General features: G+C 47.9%; 1 protein-coding gene across 1 annotated transcript in view; it reads left to right on the top strand.

The window, feature by feature from the left end:
• Window positions 1-17,619, top strand: part of ANKRD13C (ankyrin repeat domain 13C) — a 459,935-nt gene that overhangs the window by 204,092 nt on the left and 238,224 nt on the right. Inside the window, exon 9 of the mRNA XM_086953854.1 lies at window positions 2,000-2,161. Within this exon, the coding sequence (XP_086809980.1) occupies window positions 2,000-2,161 (162 nt within the window). The remainder of the gene's footprint in view (window positions 1-1,999; window positions 2,162-17,619) is intronic.

Below are 17,619 nucleotides of genomic sequence, written 5' to 3'. Positions count from 1 at the left end.
ATATGAGGTTGTCTTATCTCTGGGTCACCTTGGGGACGGCAAGGCTGGAGGCTCCTGAACTAATCGAGCCACCATGCGAGTCAGAGGCCCTTGCAGCGTTCTCTCCCTCCAGCATCGATGGGCCTGTGTCTCCCCCTCCGATTTGCGCCACCACGCTCTGTTGTCTAATTTGTGCTTCCACCTGTGATGTTGCTGCCAAACTATGTGGCGCCTTTCTGCATCAAGAGCAAAATGCGCTGATTCCTCAGTCTGTCTGTGGCCTCCTACTGCAGGTTCTGGTCCAGCCAGTCCCAGACTTCTTGTTGTGTCAGAATTTGGCGCCATCCTGTGCCACAATCCGCAGTCTGGCCGGAAAGAGTATTGTAAATGGGAGGCCAAGCTGGCGTAGCTGTCTCTTAGCTTCCTGGAATTAAGCACTTTTCAGTTGCACCTCCAGAGAAAAGCCTGCGAATATTCGTTCTTCGGTGTTGTCTACGCGGAGTTCTCCTTTGCGGCGAGTCTGGGTCAAGATGTGGCCTTGATCTGTGCAGTGCAGGGATTTGCACCACCACCAGTCAGGCAGGTGCTTCCAGCATGGGTGGGCATGCTGGGACTTGATGTGCCTCTTCAAGAGTGAAACACGTACAGAGAGGTCCGTAGGCGTAACCTCACAGCCAGTCTTCAGCTGCCAGGCCCTTTCCTTCTCTAATCACTTGTATGTAGGACGGGGGTGGGGGGTGGGGGGGGGGGGTAGGAGTCATGTGTCTCATCCCTCTCAGTGGCTGGCTTACTGTGCCTCACTTCATATCCAGCACAGTCTTCTGAAGTACACTCTGGCCCAGTCACTGCCCAATGGCCCTGTTGGTGATGACCTCATTGGTGATGACCCCTTTATCTGGGTGGCAGGAGACCTGTGTTCCATGGGCCTGACTGATTAGGCCCCCTATGGCCCGCAACACAGGCCAGGCTGGCTTCTCACACCTGACCTCTTTACTGTGATTGGGGTGCCCTTTGCAGCTGCCATTTGGGAAGGAGACCATCACCCATTAAAGTGAACCAGGAGTCTTGCTGCATGAAGCATATGAGGTAGACTTCCAGTTTTCTGCATGCGTTCAGTCATCCTGAACTAAAGCAGTAAAAAAAAAAAAGTGGAAACACCAAGTGTCACTCGCTTTCAGTCCCTCTAGATGATCAACCTCATCAGCTCAGTTGGGAACTTTGCCACCAATGAAGGCATACATATGCAAAAGTATAAGATGCTTCCAATTTCTCTGCTGGGCCAGATCCTGGAGAAGGAACAAGTAGCAGTACAAGTAGAAGTGACAACATAACATTAGGAGTGATGCATCAAAAGCAGAGCACTCTATTCTAACACCATAAAATGGAATCTGATGAAACGCTGAAGACCCCAACTCATCTTTTCCTGTCTTGAAGAATGTTTGTTATCCTTAGGAGCAAGATGAAATGCAGAAACATGGGGACTTAAGGAGAAAACTAGAAATAGCTTTGATCACTGCTTGTTTTTATTTTTTTACGGACATCCAAACATGCTTGACAAATGCAGGGATTGTTGGTTCCCCACTAAGGAAGAGATCCCAGTGATGGAGCGCATTATCGTCCGCAGGCTAGGGGGTTGATGTCCTTTTACAATAATTCACATCACATAACCATATTCTTTTCAGCACTTCACAAAGGGCACTCATCTGGGCACAAGAATTAGTATTTTAGTATGTTAACACAAATTAAAACAGCTGTTGGATTGGTAGCGGTTTTAGCGAAGGCATAGATCCCAGTGGTAATGATTTGTGGAAGACCTGAGGCATATAATGTACATGGACACACTGTACAATTTAATCAGAATTGCCTCAAGGTCCACGATCTTCATTAAAAATAATCCTAAATTATTGATTCTTGTTGCAAAATGCTAATCTATTTCTTTCCTAATGGCACCACAAAAGTTAGAACTCGTAACTGGCATATCAATTGTTAATAAAAGGTTTTGTTTATTTTTGTTTTTTAGGAAAGAGTTGGAAATTTTTTAGCAGATTTTTATTTAGTAAATGGACTAGTATTAGAATCCAGAAAACGAAGAGAACATCTCAGCGAAGAAGATATTCTTCGAAATAAGGCCATCATGGAAAGTCTAAGTAAAGGAGGAAATGTAATGGAACAGAACTTTGAGGTATTGTATAAACTGGTTTCAGAATCTTAAAATGTTACCACATTTTATCAAACTGCTTGCATTGCCTACACAGTTATCCGTCCCCCTTCATTAGCAAGGTATATTTTAATATAGTCAATTTTAAATTATACCAGTGTTGCATCTGCTGTGGCCTAAGGCACATGCAAATCTGTCTGCTAACCACACACTGTACCCCAAACACTTGTTTACACTGCCCGAGGGGTATCCTGTTTGTGCCCTTTGTCCCAATTCCATTTTTTCAACTGGATTAGTAGTCGCACTTTTTTCCGGGGCTAATAGTTGACCAGGAATTGGCTAGATGAAGCTTCCCCCTTTTTTCCACCAGTTTCTGCATTACTTAGAAACAATCCACATATTTTCTAGGGTCTCATGAACTAAATCTGTTTGAAAAAGATCTAGGGCTGTCGGATCCTCTGATTAGGAATATACTAAGATCTGTGTATAACTGTTTTCAGCTATTTGTATAGCATTTGGATACCTCAGCTAGTCTTTTTTTTTTTTTTTTTTTTTTTTGGTTTTTTAAAGCTACCATGGCTGACTTGTTTTTATATCTATAAATATGTTCCTCCTTCTGCATGTCCAGTCCTTTCCTTTTGTGAGATGTCCCCTTTTCACAGCTTAAGAATCCTTACCAGTTTTAAAGGTCCTTACCCCGTGGGCATAACATGTTTCTAAGCTCTGTGGTAGCAGTAAGGAAAAGGGTAAATGCCTACTGCTGACCTAAGCCTATAACAGAGCTCTCTTTTGGGAAACTCAATGGTTATTAGCGCTCCTATTCGAAACCTGAGAGTGGACTACACTATTGAGTTGGGCTCCTTGTATAAATATGAACACCAAGTAACTGTTGCCAGATTTTGCAGCAAGCAACCAGCATTCTCGTGAGAATATGCTATTATTTCAAAGAAGGAGGGAAATGAAGGCAATTTGTATTCACTGAGGAATATGAACATTTCTACCAGCATGCTGTTCATAGTAAATCATGATTCATTTTGGTTGAACGCTACTCAGGATGAGGGATAGTTGGTTTGGCAAGACAAAACATTTATGTTCGAGGCATGTGGGCTGCTGAATTCATATCTGTGCATAGATCGCCGCCTAGTGTTGGGTCCGGATGATTGCACATTGTTGTCCTGGAAGAGTTTTCGAAGTATCACGATATAGGTGGCTCCTCCTTCAGACTACAGGGCGCATGGGCATCCTCTCCATCCTCAGATTGTTTTTTTCCGCCATTGGGTCCGGATGTACTTTCCTACACTCCAATTTCGGAATAAACTAACTCTTCTTTAAAGGCCAAAAGGCCTTCGATTCTGTTGGTGTTGTTTAGCGCTCGGTACCGAGACACTTAAGAAAAATCTATTGCACTCCTGTCCTCGAATCAGGCCGTGAGGCCTTCTCGACACCACGTGGACCGACCGTCGATGGAAAGAAGTCCATTTAAATACTGCCCGCAGTGCAACTCAAAGTTCCCGCACACAGATAAGCATCCCGTGTGCAACAAATGCTGGGTCACAAGGAAGATAGTTGCCTAGCTTGTGCCCAGTTCCGGTAGAAAAAGACTATCTGGAATCGACGGGCAGCAAGGCAAGAAATGCAGAGGTCGGCGCCAGAACCCGACAAAATCTTCGACGATGAGGAAGAACTAGGTAGCGCTGAAGACTCTGATCAAGACGAAGAACAATACTCGGAGCATGACTCCGAAAATGACTTCGAAGAGGACGAACAAATCGTCGATCTCCAGGAATACGATCAAGACATCGTAGCTGTTGAAGACGACTCCGATGACGACGAGGGGCAAACCGTTAGTACACCGCCCCATATAGACACTACACCAATATCAGAGACTCAGGTCGAGGCATCGCCAGTGGGCCTTAACCAAGATCAACACTTTCGTTCTACAGCCCCGCCGTACCGCCCGGCTAAGAACATATTCGAAAAGTTCTCTGAGACACGCCATACGATAACAGTTCCATTGAAACCGAAACTCGTCGACAACACCGTCTTCGGACAAAATGTCGTCGATCCAAAAGTAATTAAGCCAAAGGTCCTCGAGCCGAAGGCCCAACACAACCTTCGAAGCCAAAGACCGTCGAGTCGACATCGAAGATAAAACTTGTCGAGTCGAGCTCAAAGCCAAAAGCCATCGAGTCCGCCTCGTGGCCCAAACACGTCGATTCGACGCCAAAGCAAAAGCACGTCGAACCAACCTCTAAACCAAAGCACGTCGAATCGAGCAGACAAGTCTCAAATATCGACAAAGGGAAAAACACTGTCGACGAAAGTAAAAGGCCGACGCCCAAGACTAACGTCGAACCGAAAGTGAAACCTACTGTGGACAAAAACAAATCGGTCGAGCCGAAGCCCGTCGAACCGAAAAAAGTCATTGAGCCAAAACCACATACACCTAAAGAGACTGTCGAACCGACCAAACCGCTCGGTCCGAAAAAGGTGGTGAAGCCAGCTAAAGACATCCAGCCGACAAAAAGTGTCGAAACATCAAAAACCCGATCCAACCACCAAAAGCGGTCAGACCCAAAATCTGGCAAACCAAAGGCTACGGCACCGAAGGCAAAGACTGTGGAGGAAGAGCTTATTCAACCAGACCCCTCCACAGAGGACCAGTAAAAGCTGTATATTGACCCTGCAACTGGCAAAGTGACTGTCTACACAAAAAAGAAAAGACCTCTGCCAATAGCAGACTTTCCTAGAATACCACTCAAAAAGAAACAAGGCTGTGCTACCTCTCCTATCCTTTTTGAACCTATCAGTCCAGCCATGCCTACAACCCCATAGGCCCCAACATCACCGGACTACAACCCAGATGAACATCAGGATGCAGATGTGGGGTTTGGTTATCCACAAAACCCAACTGTAGACCCCAACCTACAGCCATGGGGTGCAGGAGGAGAACCAGATAATGAGGGGACTCTGCCCATTACAGAAACAGCAGTTTAACCAACTAGGCCATCACCCACTGAAGATGCAGTGGCCTTTAATTCTTTACTTGATAGAGCAGCTACCTACCATAACGTAGATATGCACTCTGATGCTATTGAAGAAGACGTTCTCTTTGATACACTCACAACATCTGAGAGACATGTAAAAACACTCCCCATGTTAAAGGGCGTCTTAAAACATGCACATGACATTTTTAAAGACACTGCTAGGGCACTGGTCATTAACCCTAGAATTGAAAAGAAATATCGGGCTGCACCTATAGAGCCTACATACATAAAAGGGCAGCTACCCCTGGACGCCCTAGTGGTGTCCAACGCACGTAAAAGTGCTAACTCACAGACTACCGGAGAGGCTGCTCCTCCAGACAAAGAGTCAAAAATCTTTGAGGCATCAGGCAAAAGAGTAGCAGCTCAAGCAGCAAACTTATGGAGAATTGCCAATACACATTCCTTGCTGGCCAGATATGACAGGGTGCATTATGACAGCTTATACGAAATTCTCCAACACTTACCTGACCCTTATAAACAGCAGGCAGATGAACTAATACAATAAGGGAAGCTCATCACCAATGCCTCAATTAAATGTGCCCTAGACGCGGCTGATACAGCTGCCAGATCCATCAATACAAGCGTGCTGCTAAGGCGCCACGCATGGCTTCGCATATCCGGTTTTACGAATGAAGTCCAATCCACTATTCTTAATCAGCCCATCAACCCAGACTTTTTATTTGGTCCAGCAGTTGACTCAATTCTGGACAAAATGAAAAAGGATGCAGAAACAGCGAAGTCAAGCAGTCAAGCAGAGGCTAATGTTTAAGGGGGTATGTATTGTCCATAAAGCCCTTTATGGTAAGGCACCTACCTACATGAAATCACGTTTGACTCTCTACAAACCGGGGAGGGTGCTTAGATCTGCAGAAGCTACCCTCCTAGTTCAGCCACGCTGTAGACTGGCTACGGTGGGTGGGCGTGCCTTCTCACACACACTTCCAGCTATGTGGAACAACCTGCCACTGGAACTGCGGAAAGAAACTAAGCTAATGTCCTTCCGAAAGAAATTAAAAACTGTACTCTTCCAGCAAGCGTGGGTTGGTCTTTAATCTGTTACCAGATGTATCCCTAAGTATTGCCTAGCGGACCCTGACAAAGCGCTTGGAGACCTGGGTTATAGTGCGCTATATAAATCAAATAAATAAATAAATAAGTCCATGGGAGCTCTCCAGTCCCAACAACACCGGGGCTCCTTTCGTCGCTCCAATTATAGAGGAGGAGCCAGAAGTAATACATCACAGCAATCCTCCACCTACAAAACTAACACGCAATCCACGTACAACAAAAACACCAACAGGGATGGATACAGGGGCAATAACACCTAAGGTAGGTGTCGTGGAGGCAATACAAATAGATCCTCCACTAAAACCAAACAGTGACTTGTTGGCACTACCCCCAGACCATATAACACCGGTCGGGGGAAGACTACAACATTTTCTGCCCGTCTGGTTAAATATCACTACAGACAAGTGGGTCAGGCAAATTATCCAACATGGCTATTGCCTCAAACTCACTTCAACACCTCCCAGCATACCACCCGTGCACTGTCCAATGTCACAGGACCATATAACCTTGCTACAGCAAGAGGTCGTCATTATGCTGCAAAAAGGGGCCATAGAACCAGTCCCACTACAACATCAAGGAACAGGAGTATACTCCCTATACTTCCTTATTCCAAAGAAAGACGGGTCTCTAAGACCAATATTGGACTTGTACATTTTGTCAGAGCATTTTCATATGCTCACTCTCCAACAAGTCTTACCATTGCTTCGCCAGGGAGACTTCCTGGCAACTCTTGACCTCAAGGATGCATACTTTCATATACCAATACACCCTGCTCACAGAAAGTATCTAAGGTTCACCATTCAAGGACAGCACTACCAGTTCAAAGTCCTACCATTTGGTGTCACAGCAGCTCCACGAGTGTTCACCAAATGCCTAGCTATAGTGGCGGCACATCTCAGGAGGCAACACATCCATGTGTACCCATATCTGGACGATTGGCTAATACACGCGCCATCAGCCCAGCAATGTGCCAACCACATGTCAAAAACCATCCATCTCCGGCACAGTTTGGGCTTCTCGCTGAACTATCCAAAATCGCATTTGCAACCCTCCCACGTCCAACAGTACCTGGGGGCAACAATAGATACACTGCAGCAAAAGCATATGCCAACGCAGCACGGATCAACGGAATGCAAACATTGATCCAAAGGTTCAGACATCAACACTCATTAACAGCTCGAGTGTTTATGCAACTAATAGGCATGATGACCTCGTGCATATTCATAGTCCCTCATGCCAGGCTACATATGCGTCCGCTCCAAGAGTGCCTAGCAAAGCAGTGGAATCAGGCTCAGGGGCAATTACAGGACCTAGTGTTGGTGACCAGTCGTGCATACAACTCTCTGCATTGGTGGAATCCACAAAACCTTTGCAAAGGTAGACTGTTCCAAGAGCCTGTCCCACAAACAGTGTTAACCGCGGACGCATCCCTACTAGGGTTGGGAGCCCATGTCCTAAATTACCCAGTCCAGGGACTCTGGACTGTACGACAAAAGAAAATGCACATAAACCTTCTGGAGTTGATGGCATTCTTTCTAGCCCTAAAAGCGTTCAAGACACACTTATGCAACAAAACTGTGTTGATCTGGACGGACAACATGACAGCTATGTATTATATTCAAAAACAGGGAGGAACACACTCCCCACAGCTGTCGCACCTAGCAATGTGGAAATGGGCCATTCAGAGGAACATGTTTCTCATGGCAGAGCACCTCCCCGACAAGGACAATCAAGTAGCCGACCTGCTCAGCAGGCACAGTCAACAAATTCACGAATGGGGGATTCACCCTAAAGTGCTCCAACCATTCTTCCGGAAGTGGGGACACCCGGAAATAATCTGTTTGCCACAAGCGAAAACGCAAAATTCCAGTACTTTGCCGCCAGGTTCCCACATCCACAGGCTCAAGGCAATGCGATATGGATGAACTGGTCAGGCAAATTTGCGTAAGCTTTTCCCCCAGCTCCATTAATACCGCTAGTGACACGCAAACTACGTCAACATTCACTGACGCTAATCCTAGTTGCTCCCACATGGGCGAGGCAACCATGGTACACAACGTTCCTAGAACTATCAGTAGTGCCTCATCAAAGACTAAGACTCGCACCCAATCTCCTAACTCAGAGCCATGGAGAAATCAAACATCCAGATCCGCAACAGCTGAACCTGCCGATCTGGCTCCTGAAATCCTAGAGTTTGGATACCTAAACTTGCCTCCAGACTGTATGAACATTATCAAGGAGGCAAGAAAACCCACTACCAGGGCATGTTATGCAGCTAAGTGGAAACGTTTTGTCATTTACTGCAGAAACAACGATATAAACCCACTTGATGCTTCCACTCAAAACATCATTTGCTATCTCTTGCACCTACAACGCTGCAATTTAGCCTATTCATCCATCAGGATACATTTAGCTGCGTTAGCAGCATATCTTCAAAACAGGCAACACCTTTCACTATTTAGGGTGCCGGCAATTAAAGTGTTCATGGAAGGACTTAAACGCGAAATTCCTCCAAGACACCCACCTTCACCAGTCTGGAATCTAAATATCGTTTTAACCAGACTTATGGGACCACCTTTTGAACCACTACACTCATGCGAACTACAATTTCTTACTTGGAAGGTGGCTTTCCTTATTGCCATTACTTCACTTCGAAGAGTTAGCGAGATGCAAGCCCTAACTATTCAAGAGCCATTCATTCAAGTACATGCAAATAGAGTAGTTCTTAGAACAAACCCTAAATTCATGCCAAAGGTGGTATCCCATTTCCATATCAATCAAACAATAGAACTGCCAGTGTTCTTTCAAAACCCACAGACAGCAGCTGAAAGGGCCTTGCATACTCTAGATGTCTAAAGAGCTCTGCTATACTACATAGATAGAAACAAGGCATTTCGAAAAACAAAACAGTTGTTTGTTGCTTTCTCACCGCAACGCAAAGGCAACCCTATCTCAAAATCAGGTATAGCCAGATGGATCGTTAAGTGCATCCAGATATGTTATTTAAAAGCAAACACACCTTAACTGTTCCCCCTAGAGCGCATTCCACAAGCTAGGGGCATCCATGGCTTTCCTGGGTAATATTCCTTTACACGAAATTTGTAGATCTGCCACATGGACAACAACACATACATTTACTAAACACTATTGTGTAGATGTACATTCAAAACAGCAAGCTGCTGTAGGACAGGCTGTTCTCAAAACTCTTTTCAGACTGCTGCAGCTGACACAGGTAGCCACCGCTAGGGGAGATACTGCTATACATTCTATGCACAGATATGAATTCAGCAGCCCACATGCCTCGAACGTAATATGCTACTTACCAGTATGCATCTGTTCTTGGCATGTAGGGCTGCTGACATTCATATCGCCCACCCACCTCCCCGGTGCCTGTCGCAGCTGTAGCATTCACTCTTTGCATGGCCATCTCTTACTGTACTATACTCCATCTCTGCCACAATGGCAAAAAACAATCTGAGGATGGAGAGGATGCCCATGCTCACTGTAGTCCGAAGGAGGAGCCACCTATCTCGTGATACTTCGAAAACTCTTCCAGGACAACAATGTGCAATGTGCAATCATCCGGACCCAACACTAGGAGGCGATCTATGCACAGATATGAATGTCAGCAGCCCTACATGCCAAGAACAGATGCATACTAGTAAGTAGCATATTCCTTACCTTAAGACGCAATAAGATTCAACATCATGAGATTGTCATTAATAGTCATCAAATCTGAATAGCCATACAGAAAATATAACAAGATATCTACAAAATACAACACAGATACACACACACACACACACACACACACTCTTACGCTTGGATTTCGATAGAGACACACACATGTACCATCCATACACATAAGTGCAAACACACACTCATCTTCTCCTCTCATACAAGGAAAACGTCCTATCCTCAGAGTAGTGTCAACTCTTTAATTTTTCAATGGATAGATGGTTTAAAATGTCTGACCGTGTGTTCCAGTCCTTACAGAGGCCTTTCTCAAGGCTGTGTGCCCTGTTAACTTGTTTTCAGGCAATTAGTAGCATTGCAATGTATTCTAGGATTTGAGAAAAAGTGCAGCGAGAAAAATTTTACATATTTGCAGTGTAAGGCTGTGACTGAGGGACAACATAATCACAATGCAAAATGTAATCAAAGTATCATATATATATGTTGGGATTTTCTGATTAGTTTGTGCCTTACCTGTTTCTCTCCTATAATGGTAGTACGCTTACTTTTTAGATGGGCATTTTAAACTTCCTAGATTTATTTCTTATCTCCTCATGTCAATCACACCATGTATTATTATTGTCCACCCACATACTTGCAGCTCACATTTGTAGACAGGTGCATCATTTTGTAGCACTTGTGAACATAAAAAAAGTTCATGCTCTGTGTAGGTCCAGCCACTTTGGTATCCAGTTCACCATAAAATCCGAAGGTCCACTCTGCTATCATTTGATTTCCTAAGACACTAGTTGGATTCCATTGCTCCCTGTTTTCTAGATAATGTGTCCTTTAGTCAGTGCTGTGATTTATTTCTGTAAAGATGTTTTATTTTTGTCCATTCATAAAGAAATGGGGGTATTCTTTGGTCAAAAGAATGAATTGTCAGTGTTTGGCTCAGGTCCTGGGATCGATGGGGAGGGAGAGCGGGGAATCGTCATCTGATAATTAGCTGCCACACTGCACATAGGCTGAGTCAGCCCAGGCCGGAGTCAGACCCAGGCCTGCTGTACAAAGGTGTAAGAAGCCCAAACATCTGGAACCAACACAGGAGGGGCTCCTCTTAGATGTTTTAGTGGGATGGGATCTGGAAGTGATGTCAGCTTGCTGCACCAATGAAAGAAGTCTTCAAGGCTTCTGAGGCGTGTGGAAAGCCCAGGTTATACATGGACGAGCCACAAAGAACCTGCATTTATTGACTGTGCCCAGCTCCTTCAGCTGTGAACTCTGCAAAACATTTCCTCAAACATTCAGTGTTCTTTTCTGGAGATGACTTTACAAAGCACCCCTCAGACAGCTCGAAAAATGCCACATTAGGGGAGCAGCAGGAATCTAAGTGAAGTTACAAAAAGGTCATTTGTCTGTATAATTAGCGAACCTCCTTTTTTTGACCCTCTGACTTTGGCACTGAAGAAATCATTTACTAAGTCTTCATGCCTTTCACCTAAAGCAAATAAGATTTCAACTAGAATTCATGATAGTCACCTTAATGAAAGAGTTGTGGACGAGATCTTCCCCATCACTATCTTATGGCTCTCACTGCTTCCAAATTGCTCTCGGAGTGATCGCAGATGGCCCTTCCATCAAAAATCCGTGCACTGATGGCTGTCTTCTTTTCAACATCTTCCTCTTTGGCAGCTTCAGTGACTGTGGGTGCGATGCCACACCAATGGCTCCACATGCTTACCTTTGTTCGTCACCAGTTTGGTGACTAAGCTGGGTAAGTATGTGGAGTCATTAGTGCTCATGTGTTCGAGGCATGTGGGCTGCTGAATTCATATCTGTGCATAGATCGCCGCCTAGTGTTGGGTCCGGATGATTGCACATTGTTGTCCTGGAAGAGTCTTCGAAGTATCACGAGATAGGTGGCTCCTCCCCTGGACTACAGTGCGCATGGGCATCGACTCCATCCCCAGATTGTTTTTTTCCGCCATTGGGTTCGGATGTCTTTGGTTCCCTCTTGTCGGAATCGATTAAAATCTACTTTACTCTTAAGACCAAAAGGTCTTTAGGACTTGCGTCGGTATTGTCTTGCGTTCTTCGCAACTTTCCTCGGCTCCGAGTCGAGATTGTACTTCCGCGTGCTTTCGGCGCGGAAGGGCCTAGTCGACGCTCCAGACTCTTCAACATCATGGAACGCAGTCCATTCAAACGATGTCCGGTGTGTGCCTCAAAGTACCCACATATCGATGTCCACCCGGTGTGCAACAAGTGCTTGTCGCCGGACCACGACGAGGCCAAGTGTATGGCCTGTTCCAGGTTCCGGTCAAAGAAAACACTCAAGCTCCGTCGAGCTGCGCGCCTGGAGGCCCAGCAATCGGCACCACCGCCTACGGACATTTTCGATGCTGGGGAAGTCGAGGACGATGATCTCCAGGACATCACAGAATCTAACCCCGCGTCGGAGGACGACTACGACGCAGAGACTGAGGATTTCGGTGAAGTCGTCGAGGAGGTAGGGGACGACGACGGGGCCCTTGCCACCGTGGAGGATAGCTCGGACGAGGAGCTTCCTCAGACAGACTCCGGGGCCGTACAAATACATAAGGCCCAGGTCGAGGGATCGCCTTCAGGCCTTACCTGAGACCTTGCTGTAAGTTCCTCGGCCCCGCCTGCTGGCCCGGCCACGGACATTGGTACCGATTCGGTAACGCAGAAACTGAAAGTGAAACTTACTGTCTCGACGCCAGAGGTATCAAAACCGAAAGTGCGTGTCGCACTGGTCGGGTTGAAGACTTCGGAGGCCTCGGCGCCGAAGAAATCGAAGATGGCCGTCGAGCCGAAGAGCCACGTCAAAATGGGCGACCCGAAGGCTACTACGTCGAAGCCAAAGCTCAAGGGGTCGGACGCAGCCGCGTCGGCGCCGAAGACGGTCGATGCCAGCAAGGGTCGACTCGATCACAAAAAAACGGTCGACAACCCCAAGAAGTCTCTTACCGACCCGAAGAAGCGGCCAGACGACCCGAAGTCCCTCTCTGCCTCGCTTCCACACGACAAGGCCAAAGGAGCTGCGCCGAGTGCGTCGACTCCGAAAGGAACATCGTCGGTCTCCGCTCTGAAACCAACCGATAAGGACTCTGTCGAACCGGCGCGCCCATCCGCCGCGTTCACAAAAAAGGTTACGGAGTCCCTACAGCGCATTAGGGACGGCGCCGCGGCTGTCGAGCCGAAAGACCCTGCGCCAGCCAAGCCTCTGGATAAACCGGCGAAGGTGCCCACGCCGATCCTTTTCACTTTGCCGCCTAAGACAGCGCCGAAAGCTTTCGCTGCTAAACAAGGGGCCGGCTTGCCCGAAAAGGTGTCTTCGACGCCGAAACCGTCGTTGGTGGTCCTCGGCCCACGGCGTCGACAACTTGCGGAGGAAGAGCGTCAGGAGCATTTCATCGACGCCGAAACGGGCAGGCTTTCCCTCCTGAAGAGGAAAATCACCCCTGAGCCCCAATTGGAGTCATACAAAATCCCACTGAAACGAAAGATGGACTCTGCTGGGACTCCTGCCTTGGTGGAGCCCATCTCACCACAGGCTCCCGAACTCTCGCCCACTCATTCCATATGTCGACGCTGGTGAGGGTGACGACGACTATGAGTACAGCTACCCCATCTACACAGACCCAGAGGAGGTGACTGAGCCCTGGTCTGCTGGTGGCGATCCTGGGGACCCGCATTCTGGTCAGGACCCTCAGCTTTTCTCAGCCAAAACTTCACCCACTGAGGACTCTGCGGCTTTCAATGCCCTCATGGAGCGGACAGTGGCCAATCACAACGTCGATCTGCATGCTGACCCTGTGGACGTCGACTTCCTATTTGACACTTTTTCTGTCACTGAAAAGACTGTAAAGACTCTCCCAATGCTAAAGGGGGTTTTAAAGCACGCTGCTGAGGTCTTCAAAGAACCCACCAGGGCGAGGGTTATCAACCCAAGAATCGACAAAAAGTACAAAGCAGCGCCCACTGATCCAACTTATATTAAGGGACAGTTGCCTCTGGACTCCCTGGTTGTCTCCAATGCCCGGAAAAGAGCCAACTCGCAGACTACGGGTGATGCTCCTCCCCCAGACAAGGAATCGAAAGTCTTTGAGGCTTCGGGGAAGAGGGTGGCAGCGCAGGCAGCCAACATATGGCGCATCTCCAACACGCAGGCGCTACTGGCGCGTTATGACAGGGCACACTATGATACTCTAGAGACCCTTTTGCAACATTTACCCGATCAATATAAGGAAGCGGCTGAAATGTTAATACAGGAGGGGAAGCTAATCTCCAACGCTTCCATAAAGTGCGCTCTGGACGTGGCTGACACCGCCGCACGCGCAATTAACTCTAGCGTTATGCTGCGTAGACATGCATGGCTGAGAATATCTGGGTTCAAGCCACCATCTTGAACCAAACAGTCAACCCAGATCACCTGTTTGGCCCGGAGGTTGACACCACCCTTGAGAAGATGAAAAAGGACACCGACACTGCAAAATCTATGGGTGCCTTGCAGTCCCAGCAGTTTCGGGGTGGGTCCTTTTGTCGCTCCAATATTAGAGGCACCTCAAGGGGGCAACTTTCGCAGTCAGCGCAGTTCTACAAAAGCAACACCCAGACTTCTTATACCAACAAGGGTCGGGGTGGATACCGCGGCAACAACGCCAAGGGCAGAGGACGTGGCAACAACAGCTCCAGGTCCTCCACCGCCAACAAACAGTGACGCATTGTCACTGCCCCCCGACCACACAACACCGGTCGGGGGGAGACTCCAGCAGTTCCTGCCCGTGTGGAAGTCCATCACCACGGACAGGTGGGTCAGAAAACTTGTTCAATTCGGTTATTGTCTGGAGCTCACATCCACTCCACCCAACATACCCCCAAGGCACCGTCCTATGTCCGGCGAGCACTTGCACTTATTGCAGCAGAAAGTCACAGTCATGCTGCAAAAAGGGGCAATAGAGCTCGTGCCCTTGCAGGAAAGAGGCGCGGGAGTTTACTCCCTGTACTTTCTAATTCCAAATAAGGACGGATCCCTCAGGCATATCCTAGATCTCAGGCCCCTCAACTTTTACATCCTATCAGAGCATTTCCACATGCTCACACTGCAGCAAGTTCTCCCACTGCTTCAACAGGGGGACTTCCTGGCAACTCTGGACCTGAAGGATGCGTACTTCCACATTCCGCTACATCCTTCACACAGAAAATACCTCAGGTTCACCATCCAAAACCAGCACTACCAGTTCAAGGTTTTGCCTTTTGGGGTCACCACCTCACCCAGGGTTTTCACAAAGTGCCTGGCGACGGTGGCGGCGCATTTCAGACGTCAAAACATCCACGTCTACCCCTATCTGGACGACTGGCTCATTCAGGCGAAGTCGGCCCAGCAGTGCGCCGACCACGTGTCTCACACCATTCACCTTCTGCACGATCTGGGGTTCTCACTGAATTACCCGAAATCCCATCTCCAGCCCGCCCACATACGGCAGTATCTGGGTGCGACCATAGACACTCTGGCAGCCACAGCACAGCCAAATTCAGTGAGAGTCGGCAGCATTCAATCGCTGATCCAAAAATTCAGACCTCAACACTCGCTTCCAGCAAGAGTGTTCATGAAGTTGATAGGCATGATGGCCTCCTGCATCTCCATTGTCCCGCACGCGAGACTACATATGCGTCCGCTTCAGGAGTGCTTAGCACGTCAGTGGACTCAGGCTCACAACCAATTGAAAGACCTAGTGTTGGTGAGCGGTCGGGCATACAACTCTCTGCATTGGTGGAATCCACGAAACCTTTGCAAGGGCCGACCGTTTCAGGAGCCTGTGCCACAGATTATCCTGACAACGGACGCTTCTCTCCAGGGATGGGGAGCGCATGTACTCCAATACACTGTGCACGGACTATGGACGCAGCAACAGGGGAAGATGCACATCAACGTTCTGGAACTAATGGCAATCTTCATGGCACTCAAGGCTTTCAAAGTACATCTCTGCAACAAGGTTGTGTTGATCCGGACGGACAACATGTCGGCGATGTACTACATTCAGAAGCAGGGAGGCACACACGCTCCGCAGCTGTCTCATCTGGCTCAGAGCATGTGGAAGTGGGCCATTCAGAGGAACATCTTCCTCATGGCAGAGCATCTCCCAGGCAAAGACAATCAGATGGCGGACCTGCTCAGCAGGCACAGCCACCAAATGCACGAGTGGGAGATACACCCATCAGTACTCCTCTTTCTACGCCGCGCTTATCTATCAAGCGTAGTTCGGCCCCTTGGTTTTCTAAGTCACTTGCTCTGGCTCGGCGCAACTGCAAGTTAGCCGAACGTCTCTGGCGGAAGCAATATGATAAGGAAGCAAAGTCCGCCTACAAACTATCTATCAAGTCCTATCACACAGATATCCTGGAGGCTAAAAAGAACTATTTTGCCAACAGAATTGAGTCTGCGTCAAACTCCTGTAAAGAAATTTTTACCATAGTTAAAGAGTTTGTCTCTCCCAAATCCAGTACCGTTCAGCATAAGTTTTCCGAACCTTGGGTAAAGGAGTTGGCCATTTTCTTCAATACTAAAATTAAACTGATCCAAGAATCCTTTCCACCAGCTGCCCCTAGTGTATCCCCGATTGATTGCAATCTGACGTCTCTTCCACCTGATTCCTGCCCCCTTCTATCGGAGTTTCCACCTCTATCGGAATCTATCTCTCTGAATCTTCTACTCAGGATCAAATCAGGCTCCCCGTTTGACCCTTGTCCGGCGACTTTTCTAGCTAGGAATGCTAAGATTCTAAATTCCTTAATTAACCCTGTTTTGAACCTATCCTTGTCTAGCGGCATTGTTCCGCCAGCCTGGAAGAAGGCTATGGTTGTTCCACTTCTAAAAAAACCAGGCCTTGATCCAGAGATGCATGCTAACTATAGGCCTATATCTCTCCTGCCCAGTTTGGCTAAGATCGTCGAGAAGCACGTCCACTCTGTGCTTTCTTCCTTCCTTGAAGACCAGGGGTTACTCCATTCTACCCAATCTGGCTTCCGCTCCAATCTGAGCACTGAGACCGCTCTATTGGAAGTAAATGAAGCCATTAAGGAAGTCCTCGACGCAGGTGGTAGAGCAATGCTGGTGATGTTGGATCTGTCGGCGGGCTTCGACACCGTCCCTCATGAGGCCCTCTTGAGAAGACTTCACGAGATTGGTCTCGGAGGGACGGTGTTGAGCTGGCTGAGATCTTACCTAGCGGGTCGTCGACAAGTGGTCTGGGCCCCGCCGTACTCCGCCGAGGTACCGCCTATGGATGTTGGAGTCCCTCAGTGGTCGGTGCTTAGCCCGACCCTTTTTAACATCTTCATGACTCCACTGGCGGTACTGGCTGAGTCCATGGGTGCCCAGATCATATCATACGCTGACGACCCCCAGCTTCTCTTCACCTGTAAGAAGGGCATGGAGTTCGATGGGGAGAGCATCCGTGGTTGCCTTGGGGCTGTCTTCGACTGGTTTCAGCGAAGCGGCCTCAAGTGCAACCCTGATAAATCTGAGGTGCTCTTCTTTGGCTGCTGCGTAAATTCCTTCCAATGCTCCCTTTAGTCCACAGGAAGCTGACAGTACAGGCTTTAATTTGTTCCAGGCTTGATTATTCCAACGTCCTTTACCTGGGTTTGCCGGATTACCTCATG

The sequence above is a fragment of the Lissotriton vulgaris genome, chromosome 1_1 (genome assembly GCF_964263255.1).
Source record: "Lissotriton vulgaris chromosome 1_1, aLisVul1.2, whole genome shotgun sequence".
NCBI classification, from domain to species: Eukaryota; Metazoa; Chordata; class Amphibia; order Caudata; family Salamandridae; genus Lissotriton; species Lissotriton vulgaris.
Note: the sequence above shows the minus strand (reverse complement) of the source record. Positions and strands in the feature narration are given on the sequence as shown.